The 18,124-nt window shown below is 45.9% G+C and overlaps 1 protein-coding gene across 1 annotated transcript in view; it reads right to left on the reverse strand.

Annotated features, from left to right (window-relative positions):
* Positions 1-18,124, reverse strand: part of CCDC146 (coiled-coil domain containing 146) — a 1,748,551-nt gene that overhangs the window by 1,337,075 nt on the left and 393,352 nt on the right. Inside the window, exon 5 of the mRNA XM_069628051.1 lies at positions 11,688-11,770. Within this exon, the coding sequence (XP_069484152.1) occupies positions 11,688-11,770 (83 nt within the window). The remainder of the gene's footprint in view (positions 1-11,687; positions 11,771-18,124) is intronic.

Genomic DNA, 18,124 nt, shown 5'->3' on the forward strand with positions numbered 1-18,124 from the left:
CGGTGCCTTGGTTTGGGTTTTGGAATTCCTTTTGTCTTTGTGGGTTGGGGAGTTTGTTTATTTCCCTTTATGCTTTCGATATCTACCCATACGTCTAGGTGTACTTTTCCGCTGGTACTTGCGGAGGCCTCCAAGGTCTCCCTTGCCGTGCTGTCCTCGATCTCTGATGGTGCCTTAGGGTCTCCGCCTGCCAAGAGGGGGCGCTGATCGGCGCCGTCAGAGCCGACTTGGATCTGAGCGGCATGGTCACCAGGCCGACAGGAGTGCTCTCCTTCGTTACGGTTTTCAGTCTTGGTGGCGGCGCGTGTCGGGGCTTCTCCAAAGATTTCTCTGGGAGTTCCTGTGCCTTCTCGGCTTTGAGATGATGCGTCTGTGACCCAGCGCTGCTCCCGCTGGGGAGGGGGACCCACGGGGCTGCGAGTTCCGAGGTGAGAGATTGCTGGGTTGTTTGAGTGCGCGATCCACCCGATGGAAGGCGCGCACTCGTGCTCGCTGGCCTCCCCGCCTCCTCCGCCCTGGCAGAGCCCAGCCTAGTCATCCCTTTCGGCTGGCGGTGGAGGGGACGCATACTCAGCAGAGGCTGGCAGGGGTTCGAGGTGTGGAACCAGCAATCCCGACGGTGTTGTTTCAGAAGGGTCAGGCGTGTGAAGTATCGTGGAGATGGCATGAGCGCCGACCTTCCGGTGTTCCTGGCGCGACTTGTGTGTCAAGCTGACTGGTTTCAGCCCACTCAGTCTTGCTGCCAAAGTTGGGATCGGCGGCAGCAGCAGGGGGATGATGGTTTGAGCTGGCAGCAGGCTCGACAGTTTGAGTACTGTGTTTGGGGTTGAGAGCAAACCGGCACGGTCATGAGCAGCTCCACATGTCGTGGGAGCAGTCCGAGAGCTCTGCAAAGTTCTTTTGTCTCCCCTGCCGACCAGCGCACACTTGTTCCTGAGCTAGATGTTGAGGATTCAGATTCCATCGTCAGTCTGTCGGTTCTGCCAGAGACTGCAGAGACTGCAACTCCCTCGCCGACTGGCTCCGGGCCGCTCCGCGGCCTGGCTGGTGTTCTTAAAAATCCTCCCACACTGGAAAGTGTGGGGGTAGTAGAAAGACTGCTGTCTCAGGAAGTAGACACGTAAAAAGAGTGGACTGCAGAGACTGGTACTCCCTCTGCGACTGGCTCCGTCATAATGAGCAGCTAGATGCGTTTGAAATAGAGAAAGTAGCAGGACAAGAGGGAAAACTTACCGTGTTCAAAGGGTCCAATAGAAAAAGGGTTATTGAACTTCACACTGCAGGTGGGCGTGATCGGAGAAGTGCATGTACTTACACCGGCAATCCCAAATTCAAATAGATTTGCTGTCCTAGGAGCCATTAATGAAGGTAGCATAGATAAATGTGTCCCCAACCTGGAACATAAAGAGGACACAACAGATGATGGTAGGGAGATCCATTCTAGTAATCATTTGGCCCTTACTAAAATCCAGGAGGGTTTCGAAAGCCCTTCATGATCCTGCACCCACAGGTCTCAATTGTCATTATAGGGATAATAACCCAGAAATATTAGAGGAATTAAAAAAATATATAGATTCAGTAGGTACCTTTATTAAACTTGTGGGACTCTTATGCAATACCAAATCCCTTGATTCCACCCCACAGAATATAGATACCCAGCAAAATGCTCCCAGAATTGAGATAGCCAAGCCCCATTTGAAACAGCAATCAATGAAATTTACAAATTTACAACACCCCAAAGGGGTAACAACTGAACCAGGTATTAGATCAAATGTAACAGGGGCTACAAATCGAGTGACTCAGGAGGTTAATCATACAAATAATGCCCCAAATTGGACCAAGGCTATTACAGCGGCCAAAAACAACTATGCAAACAAACCCACGGCAGAGCCATCGGAGACACCATCTTAACATGGGGACCGAGGCCCATCAAGATATATGTGGTATAGAGAGTTCCTGTGATAGTACAAGGAGGGTGGGACCTCCCAGGGGCACGAATTTCATTGTGGTGCATAATGTATGTAGCCTAGATTCTGGCAGTTTTCTGAATAATGAGTCTTTAGTTCACAAATGTATTCATTGAATTTGGCAGGTGAAAGGGTGCATCTTTGTGATCAGAGAAGATATTGAGTACTGTGCTCGGAAACGTATGCCGAATGGTGTAGGTAATTACATTCAGATGTTTTTGAAGAACAGGTGGCTGGTACAGGAGCTTCTAGCTATAGATTATAGGGCTTACCTGCTGCAGGGATCACGGATAACTTTAGGATCTTATATTCCGACCTCTATCAACTATGATAAAGTAAACAGATCTAATGTGCTTATTGTGAACCTACCAGATGCGCCCCCATGAGTGGCAAATTCCAAGAGAGCCGGAAGTGGACCAACAAGGCACACAGGGGGTAATGACGATGGAAGAAGTAAGGGGAGACTTCATGTGGATTCCTCAAGCGGCGGAATGGAAATGGATAGACGCCTCATTGGCACCAAAATGGTTTCATGGAACATTGCTGGGGTGGGGAAGCATCTTTCGGATACTATTTGGTGCACTTTTATTTGGCGAGATAGGTTAATTTGCATGCAAGAAACGTGGGCTATGGAGCAAGATGACTTGCTGGGTTATCAGTCCTTTTATGTCCCAGCTCAGAAGAGTCCGAGAGGGAGGCCACATGGTGGACTCCTAACCTGGGTGGATGCCAATCTGAACTAACTGGGACATAAGGGTACGCGACACAGGCGCTCCAACCTACAGCACTGGGTCATAGATATAATAACAGGCCATTGGATTCTTTTGTTTAATATATATAATAGGCTGAATAGCAAAACTAATCCAAATGTGCTAGATTTAATCCAAGGATTTGTTGGCAACCAGCTTTACATGACCCTAAGAAAGTACACAATATAGTGGCTGGCTACTTCAACCTCAAATTCAAACCAGTTAGAGAACTGGATGGGTTATTGCAAGAACGGGATATTGCAAGGGATGTACCGGACTCAGTGGCTGGATATCCAGCCAGACTGCATGGTCAGGCAATAGATACCTGCCATATCTTGTTTAAACTAGAAAGGAGGGCATGTAAAGGATGTTTCACCCTGGACCAACCGGCAAAATATACCTGCTACAGCAATAAAAGCTCATCCAGGATAGAATATTCTAATCCCTATTTGTGGCTGGGATCTAGTTGAGAACTTTGAGGTAGTTGATCGCTATGAAAGCAACCATAAGCCAACAGATGTCCCTCCTCACTTGCGCCGTTGCTCTTTTCCCCCCTTGCACTGTCCCTCCTCCTCACCACTTGTGCTGTTGTTCCTTTCCCCTTGGGCGGTTGCTCCTTCCCCCTTGCGCTGTCGCACCTCCCCCTTTCACTACGTTTCTCCCTTTCGCTATCCCTCCTTCCCCTTGCGCTGTCCCTCCTCCCCCTTGCACTGTCCCCTCCTTCCCCCTTGCACTGTCGTGCCTCCCCCTTGTGCTGTAATGCCTGCCCTTGCGCTGTCGCCCCACCCCTTTGTGCTGTCACTTCTCCCCCAGGCACTGTCGCTTCTACCTCCCTTGCACTGTTGCTCCTTCCCCCTTGCGCTGGTGCTCCTCCCCCCCCCTTGCACTGGCCCTTTGCACTTTCCCACTGCCTCCTCGTACTGTCTCTCCTCCCCCTTGCACCGTTGCCCCTTCCCCCTTGTGCTGTTGCTCCTTCTCCCCTCTGCTGATGCTCCTTCCCCTCTCCGCTGTTGCTCTGCCCACCTTTACCCTGTCGCTCCTTCCCTCCATTAGCTCTGTCATTCCTTCCTTCAAATGTTGTACAATGCTCCTGCGTACTGTTGCTGGCCTACCTTTCATCTATTGGATTTTTGTTATCTTTTTCGTGTGTTGCCATTTATTTCTTATTCATCCCCCCACAGTGCTTCTCTCACCCCCCCAACACTGCCCATCAATTCCTCCCATGCTGTCATTTTTTCCTCTCTGTGAAGTTATTCTCCATTCCGTCCCTCCATTCAAAATGTAAAATGCAATAAACTACAAACGTCGAAACTATTGATTTTGCCAATGCTTGTTTCATTTGGCTTGTTGCATGGATTTCTGACTGATTTAATGTCCATTGAATCCTGGCTTGGCAAACTCCTAACATTGCTTAAGGGCCTGTTTGGATTTAGTAACAGATCGCCCTTCCTGTGAACTGGTACTGACTTTCGCTAATGGTGAATGGTTTCCTGAAATTGTTTGTTCTAACATCAACCAATGGCACTCCTACTGTGGCCCTTACTTCTCACATTGGCAAATTGGAAGCAGTCTTTTATTCATTTTCAGGAGAGTCTTTGCAACTGTGCTATTGTTTTCTGTTATAGTGGTAATGACAGATGTTAGTATAGGATTCCAGAGAGATTTTTTTCTTTTTGCCCAACATCCTGATGAGAATCCTTTATAGTTTTCCTTTATAGAATAGGTGTGACAGGGTGTCACTTTGAAGAACCACTCTGAAACGAACTCACAGATACAAGCGTGTTTATTGAAATACAAGTGATTCAGCTGGTGGGTTTTCTGTGAACCTCTGGGGCAACCAGCGCTAGGGCCGTCCCTCTCTAGAATGCCTCCCTGGGGATTACCTGCATCCCTAACAGGGTTAAGTCTTAGGGCTCGGTAAACCCTACTGTCTTTGTTCTTTCTTCGGCTCCATGGGGCTTCCCTAAGTCACTGGCTCTTTAACTCCCTACGGGTCTTCTAAACTTTCCATTGCCTAACACTGCTTAATGGTCTAGGGGGGTTGGTTCGGGCTGGCGCCTTCACTCACACGGTCTGACTCTCTCACTGCGCAAGTCCAAATACACCTTGCCCTTCTACACTTATGTTCCACATTGCTCTTCTCCCCACCCTGTTGATATCCCTTGGATGTTATACTCCACCTTCCTATCGCCACCTTTTGATGTTACTTTCTTTCTCACTTCCTCCCTTTTCTGTTCCTCCCCCCCGATACTGCCACTACCCCCCCTCCCCAAGTACAGTAATACTACCCTCTCTGTTAGCTTTCTTCTGTATCACTACTGACTCACCTCCTTGCCATTACCTCCCCTCCACTACTACAACTACCTCTTCCCAATTGCCCCAACTCCTACTCCTTTACCACTTCACTACTGCGGCTCACTAAAACTGCCCCTATTCTCAGACTACCAGTACCTCTCTGTCGCTACAACCGTAACTATGTTCTCCTACTACTACCCTTTTTCGCTCCCTTGCCACCACGCACTACTACCTTTACTACAACTACTACTCACCACTACCAATTCTAACTCTCACTACTTCTCTACTACTACCGCTACCGCTCTGCTACTGCCAATACCACTACATCTCCCCTATCTCTCTCTACACCACACACTGCTACTTATCTATACCACTCACCAGCTCTCACTCCCACTACTACTCTGCTTACCACTATTTCCACCTCCTCTCTACTCTTACTGTTACTACCTTCTTTCTTCATAGACACAGATAATCACTCCTACATACCCCTCTCACTAAACCCCTCCACCACTCAGTCCTCCAACTGATCTCTCAGTGCTCCTTTCACCTCCTTATAGCACCACTCTACCACCTACACAAACTATCCACAGCTACCTTCTAAATAGTCCTCCCAGTATTGGCCCACTTACCCTGACCAATCACTTAACTGATCTCCAGGGGTGTGAGAGGGGAAGAGCTGGGGAGGCTTCAAAAGGGCTTAAAAAGGGCTTTTAAGCCCCAGCCCGCTTATCGTGTTCACAGCATGAAGATCAGAATAATTTTCAGGAGACTGCTGTCCCCAGCAATCGTGGGTTTCTTCCCGGCCTTTTCCAAGTATGTAAAGTGCCAGGTGGTTTAATGGGGTTTCTTTGAGATGGCTTGCCAAAAGCCTTTATTTTTTCTCAGGTTTCCCTGGTGGGCTTGTAGTGTAATGTTTTCTACACATTGGCTCCAGCAGCAGTCACCTGCTGAGCCATGTATCCCTCATTTTATGCTGCGCCGAACCAGGGTCCTCTACCGTGTTCCTCTCAGCTCTGCCCCTACTTTCCTATTCTGCTGGCGGCCCGGCGTGGTTTCTGGGGTGACCTTCTGTGAAGAGATCGTGCACACACTGCCTCCTGGCATGGCGTCCCCTGGGCTGTTGTAGTGCCAGACCGGTTTACGTGGCAATATCTTCGTCCCCCGGCGGAGGCCAGGGTGCTCTGGTAAGAAGGGGTTGGTAGTGGTCCCACACTCAGGCATCTTGAGGGGGTCAGGGGTCGGGTCCAACCCTCCTTCCCCTGAGGGGGCCTGGAAACAGGCCCTGCCACATACGGCAGAGAATCTTAGAGTTAGAGATAGCTTAGGTTTTGTGATTCGAAATAAAGAAACATGTTAAGACAACATGCCACTCTGTCCGTCTTATAATTTTGAACTACCACAGGATATAGTCAAAATGCTTCTATGGAGTTTTTACTGTACAATATTGAAAAGAAAAGACAGTCAGCTATGGTTAACAAAATGGATTCTTTGTAGATATAGATCTCCCTGTCACTTTGACTAGAACTAAAATCCCCATTGATCTTGGAAATCATCTCTTAATTAACAGCATAGATGAAAATATACACTTTAGTAACTGGTCCCCCTGACAGCGACTGATATCATATGTTTATAAAATTAACAACGTCTCCCTTTGAAGTAGCCTAGCGCATTTTAGCCTGTAGAATTCTCAAGGTTGGGAAGACTAATACCACTTTATTAACTATCTCACAGGGAGCACCATTTGTCCCACAGCCACATTTTCTAACACTGCAATAATGGTATGTAGCCCTAAACACCCCTACACATTGATTTCTTTCCTCACCCCCCCCCCGGACACCGTGCTTGGATACAGGGACAGGGGGTGAAATGAGAGACAAGTGGGGTTGTAACTTGAGTGCAGAGATAAATTAAATCATCTGCCCAGACATACCAACTAATCACTTAACTTTAACACTTACACAATGCACTACATTGTGCACAGTTTCATTGAATAGTTAGTAAGGATGAATGTTCACTCACATTTTGAGGGCCACGATCATTTTTCCCCTAACATCACCATCAAACCAGCAATTATCAAAGTACATCATTTCTGTTTCTTACTAGTCACATGACCTGGACTTTTTGTGTCAGCGACTCAAGACATGAAGTATTAGATAATGGCTGATTTTATGACGTATGCGCCATGACTCCAGAGCATTGTGACTGTTACCCAGTAAAAGTATTTTGATGATTCATTTCATTGTGGAGATACATGAAACGGATGGCACTGCAAGAAACTGGTGACGGATTCACTATGTTGAAAAAAAGACTTGCATGCGAATCGTGATTTATAGGCTGACATGAATGGTTTATTTTCACTTTTGAGAAAGCCCAAGAAGGACATAACAAGTCACCCAGACTGAATACTTTGTGCTAGTTCAACATCAATAATAGTTGTTACAGCGTTACTGCTTCCTGGTATTCTCTCGCATGGTGTGCACGGTTGTATATCTTTGTAGAAGATATCACATTTAACATTTATTATACTTTATTTCAGTAAAAATAAAACACCATAAAAGCACATACAAATATAAAAACAAACTGAATCTTACTACAAATCACATATAGTGCAGATTTCAGTACTGAACAACAATTTAAAACACAGATAGTACCATCTACTTATCTATATATTCAAAAACATCAAACAAAATTAAGACAATCTACAAAACTCGCTAACATTAAAATGCTTATTGAGCAATAAAATAATAATACTACACTGAAATGTCCACAATGTTGTTCCAAGCCCTCAGCAAGTTAATGTTAAAGGTATTTGTACCACGCACCGTCACCACTGGAAGTGGTCTGCAGGCGCACAAGCGGATCTGGAAGAGGAGGCAAGAGGCGGTTAGTAGGGTGTGGTGGGAGTAGGAGAGTCCGAGCTGTGATGTCCTGTTGGCAGCTTCAGTTCGGTTTTCACTGTGCGCTGAGCTTCAGTGTGGTTATCGGATCGTTGAGAGTTCCCATGTGCTTTAAACCATTCTGTAGATTAGAATGAAGATACTCCTTGAGAGACGCTTTTTCTTTTTGAGACAGGACATCCATACGTTCGAACGGAAGAGGCTGATCGGGGAGCAGGGTGATGTGGCAATCATCCCGACGATGAGGTGGTAAAGAGGGAAAAAGGGGTTTTGAAAAAACTTTGTGGTACTGTTGATGACATTCAGGCACTGTCTGTAACTGATTAATAGAAGAAGTTGTGGGAGTATTGGAAATTTCCGATGGAACTTGAATTCCGACCGCCTCTTGAGATATACAATGGGCTAAACAATACCCCGAACCCAAAAAAAGAGTCCCTGCTGTCCAATTTATAAACGGGTTATGAGTGCGTAGCCAAAGGAGTCCCAAAATGACAGGAAAGTGGGCAGCCTTTATCAGATCGAAAGTCAAACTCTCCTTATGTGAGGCAATCATACATGTCACAGGACTGGTTTGTTCTCTAATAGGTCCAGATATTAAGGGACTGCCATCTACTCCTTGGATTGGAGTGGAGCAAGATTTAAGAGTCCTTGCGATGCCATTTGTAGCTGCCCAATGGTCACCCAAAAAGTTTCCAGCCGCCCCACAGTCGAGTAAAGCTGGGATATTTTGGATTAAACGATCTGGAAGGCTAAAGGTCAATGCTAGTACAATCATGGATTGGTTGAAGACGGGCTGTTCAGGAGACCATCCTTAAATATGTGGGGAGATTTCCCTACCGTGGTTCCCTCTATGGCAGGGATTTGGTGTTTCCCGCCGTCTGAGGTTTGGTTCTGCGCGGAGGAACAATCGGGCAATCACGTAATATGTGAGAAGAGGAGCCACAATACATACAAAGCCCCAGGGTCTTCCTTTGTTCTCTTTCGGTGTTTGTTAAAGGACCCTTGACGGATCTAATCTGCATGGGTTCCTCACCTGTAGGGACTTTGAGAGTACTGGGCAGAGGATCAGAATGAGTACGGATTCCCTTAGGCTTCTTCTTTTCATGCGCCCTTTCTTGAAGTCGGTAGTCTATTTGCATGGTGAGGGTTATCATTTCAGCCAAATTGGCCGGTCTAGGAACTTTGGAAACCTCGTCCTTCAACTCCTCAGAGAGTCCTCGGCGAAACACCGTTAAGAGACCATCATCTGGCCATCCAACCTCTGAGGACAATTGTTTAAACTGGGTGATATAAACAAGAAGGTCCTTGTTTCCCTGGCGGAGATCAAGAAGCTTCTCTTGTGTAGTAACCGAAATTTCCTGGCGACTAAACATAGATCTCAGACTGTTTACAAATGCTGGGTAGGAATCTAATACTGCGTTACCTGATGTAACAAAAGGGGTAGCCCAAGCTAGGGCAGGACCAGATAGATGCGAGATCAAAAATCCCACCTTATCTTTATCGTTTGGGAAGAATCTGGGTTTAAATGTGAATTGCACGGTGCAGCTATCCAAAAATTCCTTGAGTTTATGAGGATCCCCATCAAACCTGCCCATGCTCAATGAAATTGGGGGAGTCTCGGAAAAGGCTTGGGTCACCTGTTGCCTTAATTGAGCATTATCCTGCTTGATAGCTTGCATTTCTAGCGACATGGACTGCATAGCGGCCATCAATTGTTGCATTTGCTGCTCCATGTCCGATCTTGTCAGCTATTTTCTGAGCGTCGCTTACTCTAACAGTTATAACTCCGTTGAGGTTAATACCTCTCGGTATTGTGTTACCAAATCCCAAAAAGGATATTTAGAAGTACAAACACTAACCTGATCGGATGGCAACTTGTTTGGAGCAGCAACAGCAGAGGAGAAGAATCACCCCGGAATCCCTGTTCCCCCCTAGAACCGAACTTAAAAGAATCAGTGAGGGGAAACACGAACCCCAGGGAAACCCTCTTGTAAGGAAAGACTCTGACGTCAGGACTGGTTGTCTCTCAGGATGGCCCTTCTCTATGTGGCGAAGTGGAAAGAGACCTACAGAACGAGAATAACAGGTAAGTATAAGAAGAGCAGAATGAAGGGGTAATAGATGAGGAAAGAGTGAAACTAACTTTGGATATGACTGGAGTTAGATCCTTCGAATGGGTCTTCCCGGGCAGCTGAAGGAGTGGTAGTCCAAAGAGGAGGGTAACAACTGACAAAGGAAGAATGGTAAGTGTGGTTCTAAGCAAAGAAAAGATAGACCAACTGTAGGAATTGGACTTACTTCAGCTAGGCGGACCTGCTGACTAGAGCGGAATATCAAATGGAGGGCCCCGCTTGAAGAGACGAGGGAATTCCCTGGACTGATCGAAGGAGAGGAAGTGAGCAGACCGAGACGAGATACAATTCTATAACAAAAAGGAATGTTAGTGAGAAAAAGAAAGTTGAATAGCTGTCGATAGAATAGGGTTCGGGGTTCTGAATCTTAGCGAACTTACGGAGCATCACATTCAGCAGAAACAACGCATTGGAGCGGAGTTCCGGGTTCCTTGAGAGGGATCAGATGACTGATCACGTGTTCCTGACGGCAACGTGCAACAACTAGACTGCTGGCATAGGATTCTCTGGCTATATCAGAGTTTCCTCGAATCATAGCTCCACACAGGGACCAATGACGCCTAAGCTGCCATCGGCGGAATGGTGTAACAGGGCGTGTACTACAGACAAGGGGCAGCCAATGAGAAAAGGTCCCTTATACAATTCTGTAAGTAGATATGGTCCCCTAATCCAATCTCTCCCGTCGATAGGTTTTATGAAATGCCACGTAGGATGATGTCATAAATGATGTATGTATATAAACTCTATACAAGCAAAATTATGTGTGAACATGAACATTGAGCATCTACTTTGATAGCTGTCATATCGCCCTGTTTTCTTTCATTGAGAATAAAGCAGTATTTTACCATCTTCCTTTGGCCTGTCCGGTTATTTGGTCCCAGATAATTATTAGTAATTCCATCTAGCACATGGAAGACACTTCAAGGTGTAAGGGCACACTTTCTTTCCACAACTAGCCTTTTTTTTCTCAGAAATGGGTGCCTGCTGTTGTAACCTATAGCAGAGATATGCTTTCACACATATCATAAATAATCTTCTATTATTTGATTAGTCTTATTTTCCTGTCAATGTGAAGTTATGCCAGGTAAGGTATACACTAACTAGTTTAATTTAAATATTGCATAGACATATTATTTTGAATTATAGGGATTATTTTCACCCTTTTTTATATAGTTAATTTATACAATGTTAGCTTTTATTTTAAGAATTCCAAAGAAGCAATAGACAGTTGCATTAAATCACAGCATTGTTATCAAAACTTTTATTTCATAATGTGAAATGATACCCAAAATTGGGATACCCGAAAATGGCAGACTATGGGGTATAAATGGTTTTTCCTCTTCTGCGTTCCGCTTGCCTCTTTTTTGTTCACAACTGGAATACATGAATTTTAAAACAAAATGTATATACTCACAAAGCACACATCAAAATCCTTGGAAAAATTAGCTTCTTTGAAATATATAATTTAAAAATAATAGAGGTATGCAACCTTAGGTGCGTATATGTTCACCGCACATGTTCACTTACCATACTTTATGCATGGAGCGGGTTGTAGTATTTTGCCATATGCAATGTGGTTACATTTTACAAATTACAATATCGTATCAGGAAAAAGTGAGCTGCATTTAGTATCAGTACAGACTATACCTTTTCAAGGTCTCATGCAGCACTTTGTACTTTGACTTCAACTCTGCTACTCTTGTTCCCGGGATTTTTCCAGAAGCAAATAACTGTTTCAAAATATAAAATAAATAAATAATTATTAATCTTTTACGTGTATTGAAACAGCTTAAAAAAATTAAAAAACACATTAAGGTAGAAATGTGTTGAATATCGTGCGCATTTATTAAGTCAAGTAAACAATGTGAAAATAAAGATTAAAAAACAGACTTCTATTTCACTAGCTGGTGACAACAGTAGATGTGGTGACTTTGATTTTCACAAAACAAGCACAAATACCAAACAAACATCACATACACACCAGAAAATGAGGACGAATTTGTTGATAGTTAAGTTATTGGAGTGGGGGACATAAAAGGGTTTGTTTTGGCCACATAAAAGAACCACCCATCTGAAGAACAACATTGGAGCCGGGATGAAACTAAAATATGTACCCTATAATTGATATTGTACTCTTCTTGCAGCCTGCTATCTTTAATTTGTACTGCCAGATCAGTTAGTAAAGATAACCAAAGGGCTGTCCTGTAAATGACTGGGATAGGAGTGGGTGCAGTCAGAAGGCCCACATAGGATGTACTAGAGTATATGCATGTAGTAAAGTTCACGGTGTTTATTTATACAGAAAGTAAACAAAACTAATGACAACGACTCAAGTATTATAATAACAAAACTAAGGGCCTCATTAAAAGCTCGACGGTGTGGTAAAAAAGTGGCAGTAAAGGGACTACTGCCACTTTACTGCACCACCAAACTTAAGAATTTCAGTTCTGAAACTCATTACCCCCTACCCACCACAATTTGGTTTTGTGTGGAGTAAAGGTCCTCCACACAAAACAATAAACACAAGCAATAATTACCAATCCCCATGGCGTCCAATAGGACTCACAAATTGAGAATAACTGAAGGGTCCTCATGACTCAATCAATCATGCAGACCCTTCCTATTACCACATGTGAGAACGGTAATCATCATCATCATCATCATCACACACCGTGAACACTGGAGTACTCCAAGGCGCCTGCCTCTCTGCTCTCCTTTTCAACCTCTACCTGGGATCATCCACGCGCACAACCTCAACTGCTAAAACTACGCTGATACCCAAATTATCCTGTGAATTCCCAAAACAAGCTCCAACCCACGTCCTGGCCTTGAAGCTTGCCTCAGAGATATTGAGTGATGGATGTCAAAAAACCACCTCCTTCTGAACCCAGATAAAACTGAGATCATGGTGTGCTGCAACAATGCCCTTCTCCCGCAACCACTCCAAGGGCTCCCCTCCCTTGGCACCCCCCCCCCCCGTCCTGCCTCCAATATAGTCAAAAACCTTGCCTGGACTATGGGCTCTGGCTTAACCCACTTCCACCAGATCAATAATGTATCAAAATCCAGTCACTACTGCATCAAAACAGACTTGCTGCTATTATGTCCATTGTTATGTCGAGACTGGACTATGCCAACTCCTTATACCTGGGTGCACTGGCATACCAACTTAAACTCCAAAGAGCCCAAAACGCTGCTGCCAGACTCCTCCTTGCGCTGGGACACAGGGGTCCCATCTCCCCCGCTCTCCGCACCCTTCACTGGCTCCCTGATGGACGAAGGGCCACTTTCAAAATCCTATGCATTGCCCACCAAGCAGTGCACATGACGGGCCCAGCATATCTACAAGAGAGGATTACACCCTACCACACATCACGAACCCCAAGGTCAAGCACTGCCCTCTTATTAGTGAATCCAGCCTCCAATTCAGCCAGGATTGGAGGGTCCGCCTTCTCAACCTTGGCTCCAACTCTGTGGAACTCACTCCCTCTGCACATTCGACACAACCAAGACTACATCGCCTTCCACAAAGCTCTAAAAACCTGGATCTTTCCGTAAACCATGATTAGGACCATCTACGGCAGCAAAAACCCACCAACATCAGGAATCATGACTTCAATGACATTACATTGGGGAGTAATGACAGCCGGCAGACATATATTACAGCCGGCTGACAAATGTCCAGCCAGTCCTTTAGCATCACTGCCTCTGTGTGACTACGTTGGCGCGAAATATCTCATGACCTATAACCAGATATCCTGCTTAGACGTACCCTGCAACCCACCATACAGCATAACCGGAGACCTGGAAAATAGGCTCCCGAGACACATAGTGCTGTGCCTAAGGATAATGACCCTCTGACCGAGCAAAACAAAACTTACGCCGGTCCTACCTATGAATCTACCTCAGAGTCCTGCTACTGCGAAACACGAGAACAACCACTGTCAGCAACCACTGCCAGCTCATCCAGATCCAGAATGTAATCCTGTAATCAACCACTCCAGACACTCGCCTCTCCTACCGCTATGGTCACTCTCTACTTTACACCACCACACAATAGAGCGCAGCTATACCCTTCGATCAATAGCGGCCTAGCTGCACACATACGAACAATACTCCACGAACACCTCAACATCCCGCTACAAAGCAGCTTTACCCCACGAAAAAAAACAGCCTAGCTGCACACATAAACAACCTACACGGGCCTAATGCCACATGAAGCAGTCTCAGAGACCAACCACCTGATTGCACACATACGACTGATCTCTCACTACCACCGCACCTATTGTTAGGATGCAGCTACCATCAAGCAAATCACACTAGTTGCACACATATTGAGTGCACCCAAGCACCCTATACTACACTACTCTCTCGACTGACCTAGACTGCGGTCCACAAGGGCGTTCAACCCACAAGCGCTTTGAGATCATACCAATGATATATAGAGAGATATAAAAATGCCGAATAACAATATGCGAACAAAGCATTCATTATCTGTAAATAGAAAACCGATCGTTACAAACCGCTTCAAAGCGCCTTCTGAAGCGCGAAAAACACACAGTACGCGGAAAGTATATTCTAATCTTCACATACACTTACAATCCCAATGTACCTGGGGCTGACATTGAAACAGTCTCAATGCAGCACCTACGTTGAGCACCTCAACATGTGTCACAACTCTGAACAATGTTTTTATACCCTGTAATATTAAAATGCCCTTAATTCCGTAACATCTCTTTTGTTTCCCAACTGGGAACTTCTTACCCGCTCCCTATCATACGCAAAAAACAAAGGAGGGCGAAGTTATCCAGTGAGGATGGGGAAATCAGGGGCTAGTTTTAACTGGTCAACAAGTAGTTAACAGCCCTGCACCGAAGTGTGGTCCATTGAAGCGATGCCTCGGAGACCTAGCCCCACCACATGATGTATTTTGCAAAATAGCACCGATTTCCACCTTGATAATGGAACCATTGAAAACTTCTTGATACTGACCAACTCCTTGTGAAGGAAAGCAATCGTCCTTAATTAGCTCTTTCGTGCACCAGGCCGGCATAGTGTATAGCGCCACTGCTAGGCGATGTGCACCACACATGTTGTCACCTATCACGTTACTATTTTGCAACATAGCACCGCTCTCCATATTGATACCCTGTCATGCAAATAATGCCAAGGTTTCTTAAATAGCAGTGCGCCCATTCCCCATTATATGCAGCTGCTGACAGGAATAACACGAAGAAAATGGAGGAGGCGGCCCGGTAACCACTGCAGGGGTCTCCTCTAACCTTCCCCCCCTCCACCTGGGTAAGGGGAGGGTGCGGGGGCGGAACGGCGCCAAAACTACCCCAAAGCCCGCAAAGGGCAAACAAAGGAAAGGGGCGGGGTAAGCCCTTTATAAAGAGCAGGCGTCCTACAGCAGGAAGCATCCAGCACCTGCAGTAGGACGCCTGCACCGCCGCTGCCGCCGTGAAGAAGGATTTCGTTTTCCACCCACCCTCCCCATGAAAGGAACGGAAGGAAGGGGACACCTGGACGTCGCTGTCGCAGGACGGTCAGGCTGGTATAAGGCGGTGTTTGGGCGACCAAGCACAAAAGACAGACTCCGAATGAGCCAGAAGGAAGAAGGAAGGGTCTTCGCTCTTCTCGGACCAGCGCCTCTTGGGAGCCTAACGGCAGGGGCGTCTGGTGGTAACAACAAGGGCTCAGCTTCCCCCAAAAGAAACTGCGCTCTCTCCGCCCACGGACACCTGCATGGGCAGGGTAGGCACAGACACAAAGGGTTGGGAGAGTTGGGTCTACTATGAACGCATAGCTCTCAACTCTCACGCTTTTGGCGGGTGTCACCCGCCTTGTAAACAGCTGACTCACCCGCCAAGCCTCCTGCACGCCCATTCATGCCAATGGGCCTCTCACCCACCAAAAATAAAATCGGGTGTTTTCACCCGCCTTTGCGACACAAATGGTTGAGAGCTATGTGAACGCTATACAAAGAAATAGGGGGAAGCAGGTGATTTTGGACACGGAGCATGCTCCACACTTACAGACTGGATTTCACGAAATGTGTGCAATGATTCTTTTGTTGTGGAAATAAAACTGCGGCCAAGTTTGCCATTTTTGAAACTACTGTCTCATTCCAATTCCTTTTCTTGCAAGAAAACAAGGTGCATCGGAGGAATGAACAAATGATGGCTGATTGGCTATGGGTTCAAATGGACAAATGCAGGGGTTATTGCAAATTAATGTTCTACAGTGAACTGGTAAAGCGCAATAAATGGGCAGAACTCGTTATTAACTGTGTGCGCTCGTTATTAACGTAGCACGTGGATGCAAACAAATGGCGATATGGCCATCATGCAAAACTGCAATGTAGGCTGCAAACTTCCCCATTATGCTGCCGAGAGCACAGCTCAATTCGCCTGTTGCCCTAAACCTCACTGGTTGCCGTGAAGAGGAAGCCAGGAAGCCTGCTCGCTCCTTCCACTCTGCTCGCTCTTTGGGTGTTTTTTGGGGTAATTACCATCAAGCAATCCATTTCTGTTGCACCAAAACGAGCAGGAGTCCGGAAAGCCGAAACCCCAATAGTAGGTAATGGGTGTCCATTCGCACCACCGTGGAGCACCGTGGGGCAAATAACTGCAAGTGACAACCTGCCCGGTGTCCCCCCCCGTGGAACAGCCAGCCCACCCGCCATCACGCCTGCTCGAAACAGGCAGGCAAAGCACCACCCCATTGTGCCGTCATTGAGAAAGCGCCGGCTGACCCTTAAAGGGCGGCCCAGCGAGGGTGAGCATAAATGTGCCCCATCTCAACTCCACGCATACCAGCAGTAACTGCATCATTCCTCGATCTGGTCTTTCTTCCTCTCAGCATTTCTTCCTTTCCTTGCTGGTGCCTGGGCTGCAAAGAGGCCTGCGTCAGTCTACGTCTTAAAAAGACATCACTCTGCCAGAGCACCACAGCTGCTTGGAGCAAGCGAGGACTTGTAATGGCGACATAAGAACTCATAAAAGCAAGTCAAATGGCAGAAGCAGATGGATCAAAAACAAGGCCCAGCTGGTGCTTTGACCACTTCATCTCCAAACATCGGCAAGTTGCCATGCCAACGCCATACACTGCTTCCAAACTCCCCTTTCTCCTTTCTCTTATACAGTACCAATGTTTCGGCGATATTGTGGATTACGCCACAAAGCGCCAAACCAAAAAGACTAGTGCTTCTCTTGTGCTTGATATCTTCTTGCTTCCATTGAAGGTATAAGGAACTGCTTGCTTAAAGATGAATGAATAAAGTGTGCAATGAAACATAAAATGTGAAATTGATTCACTATTAAAATGTTATGCCGTGCATTTGTCAGAACTACTCAAGTGCCATTTAGCATCAACAGTAGCCAGATGGAGTAAATCGAGATGAAATGTAACATATAAAGCATGTTCCTGCAGACATATCAACCACTTGAAATGTAACTCACATCCCAAAGTGGCCGTAACGCATAAATACTGCAGTCTGTGGCGCAGTCTCTGGACTATTAATACAATGATTTAAAACTCAATCCACAAAAAGGCTCTTAATGTCCTTATTTACAGTATTTGTAAAATTAGAATTCTCATTTCACGGAATAACATATTAAGGTTAGAAAGGATAGATTTTACAAACATAATCCATTTCCAGTTGAAACACTCTGTATATTTAAATGTGTTATCAATAAGCGAGGACCTCTTTACAAAGCATCTTCTCGCCTTCTCTAATCAGCACCCAACATTGCCATGAGGCTTCAATTCAGTCAACATGGCTAGAATACGAGCCTAGAATTAGACAATTTCTTCGCTGGGCCTGGATATGGACTGCTCCAGCCCTGGTCAGATACAGTGATGTTTTTCAGTATGTTTTCCCCACACTATGGGGTCTTGCTTGCCCTTGGTTAGTCAGAATTAGGAACACTGCTTCAAAGTGAGAGATAAAGGAAACTTGTCAAACCCAACTACCATGACAAGTAATATTAAATGTAGACTTAAATAGGCTTTTCAGTGGGCTCGGAAGGACTTGTATAGGGTAGCACTAGTAGTGATCTTGGTTGCAAAGTGCACTTTGG

The sequence above is a fragment of the Ambystoma mexicanum genome, chromosome 12 (assembly GCF_040938575.1).
Source record: "Ambystoma mexicanum isolate Mex_15411 chromosome 12, UKY_AmexF1_1, whole genome shotgun sequence".
NCBI classification, from domain to species: domain Eukaryota; kingdom Metazoa; phylum Chordata; class Amphibia; order Caudata; family Ambystomatidae; genus Ambystoma; species Ambystoma mexicanum.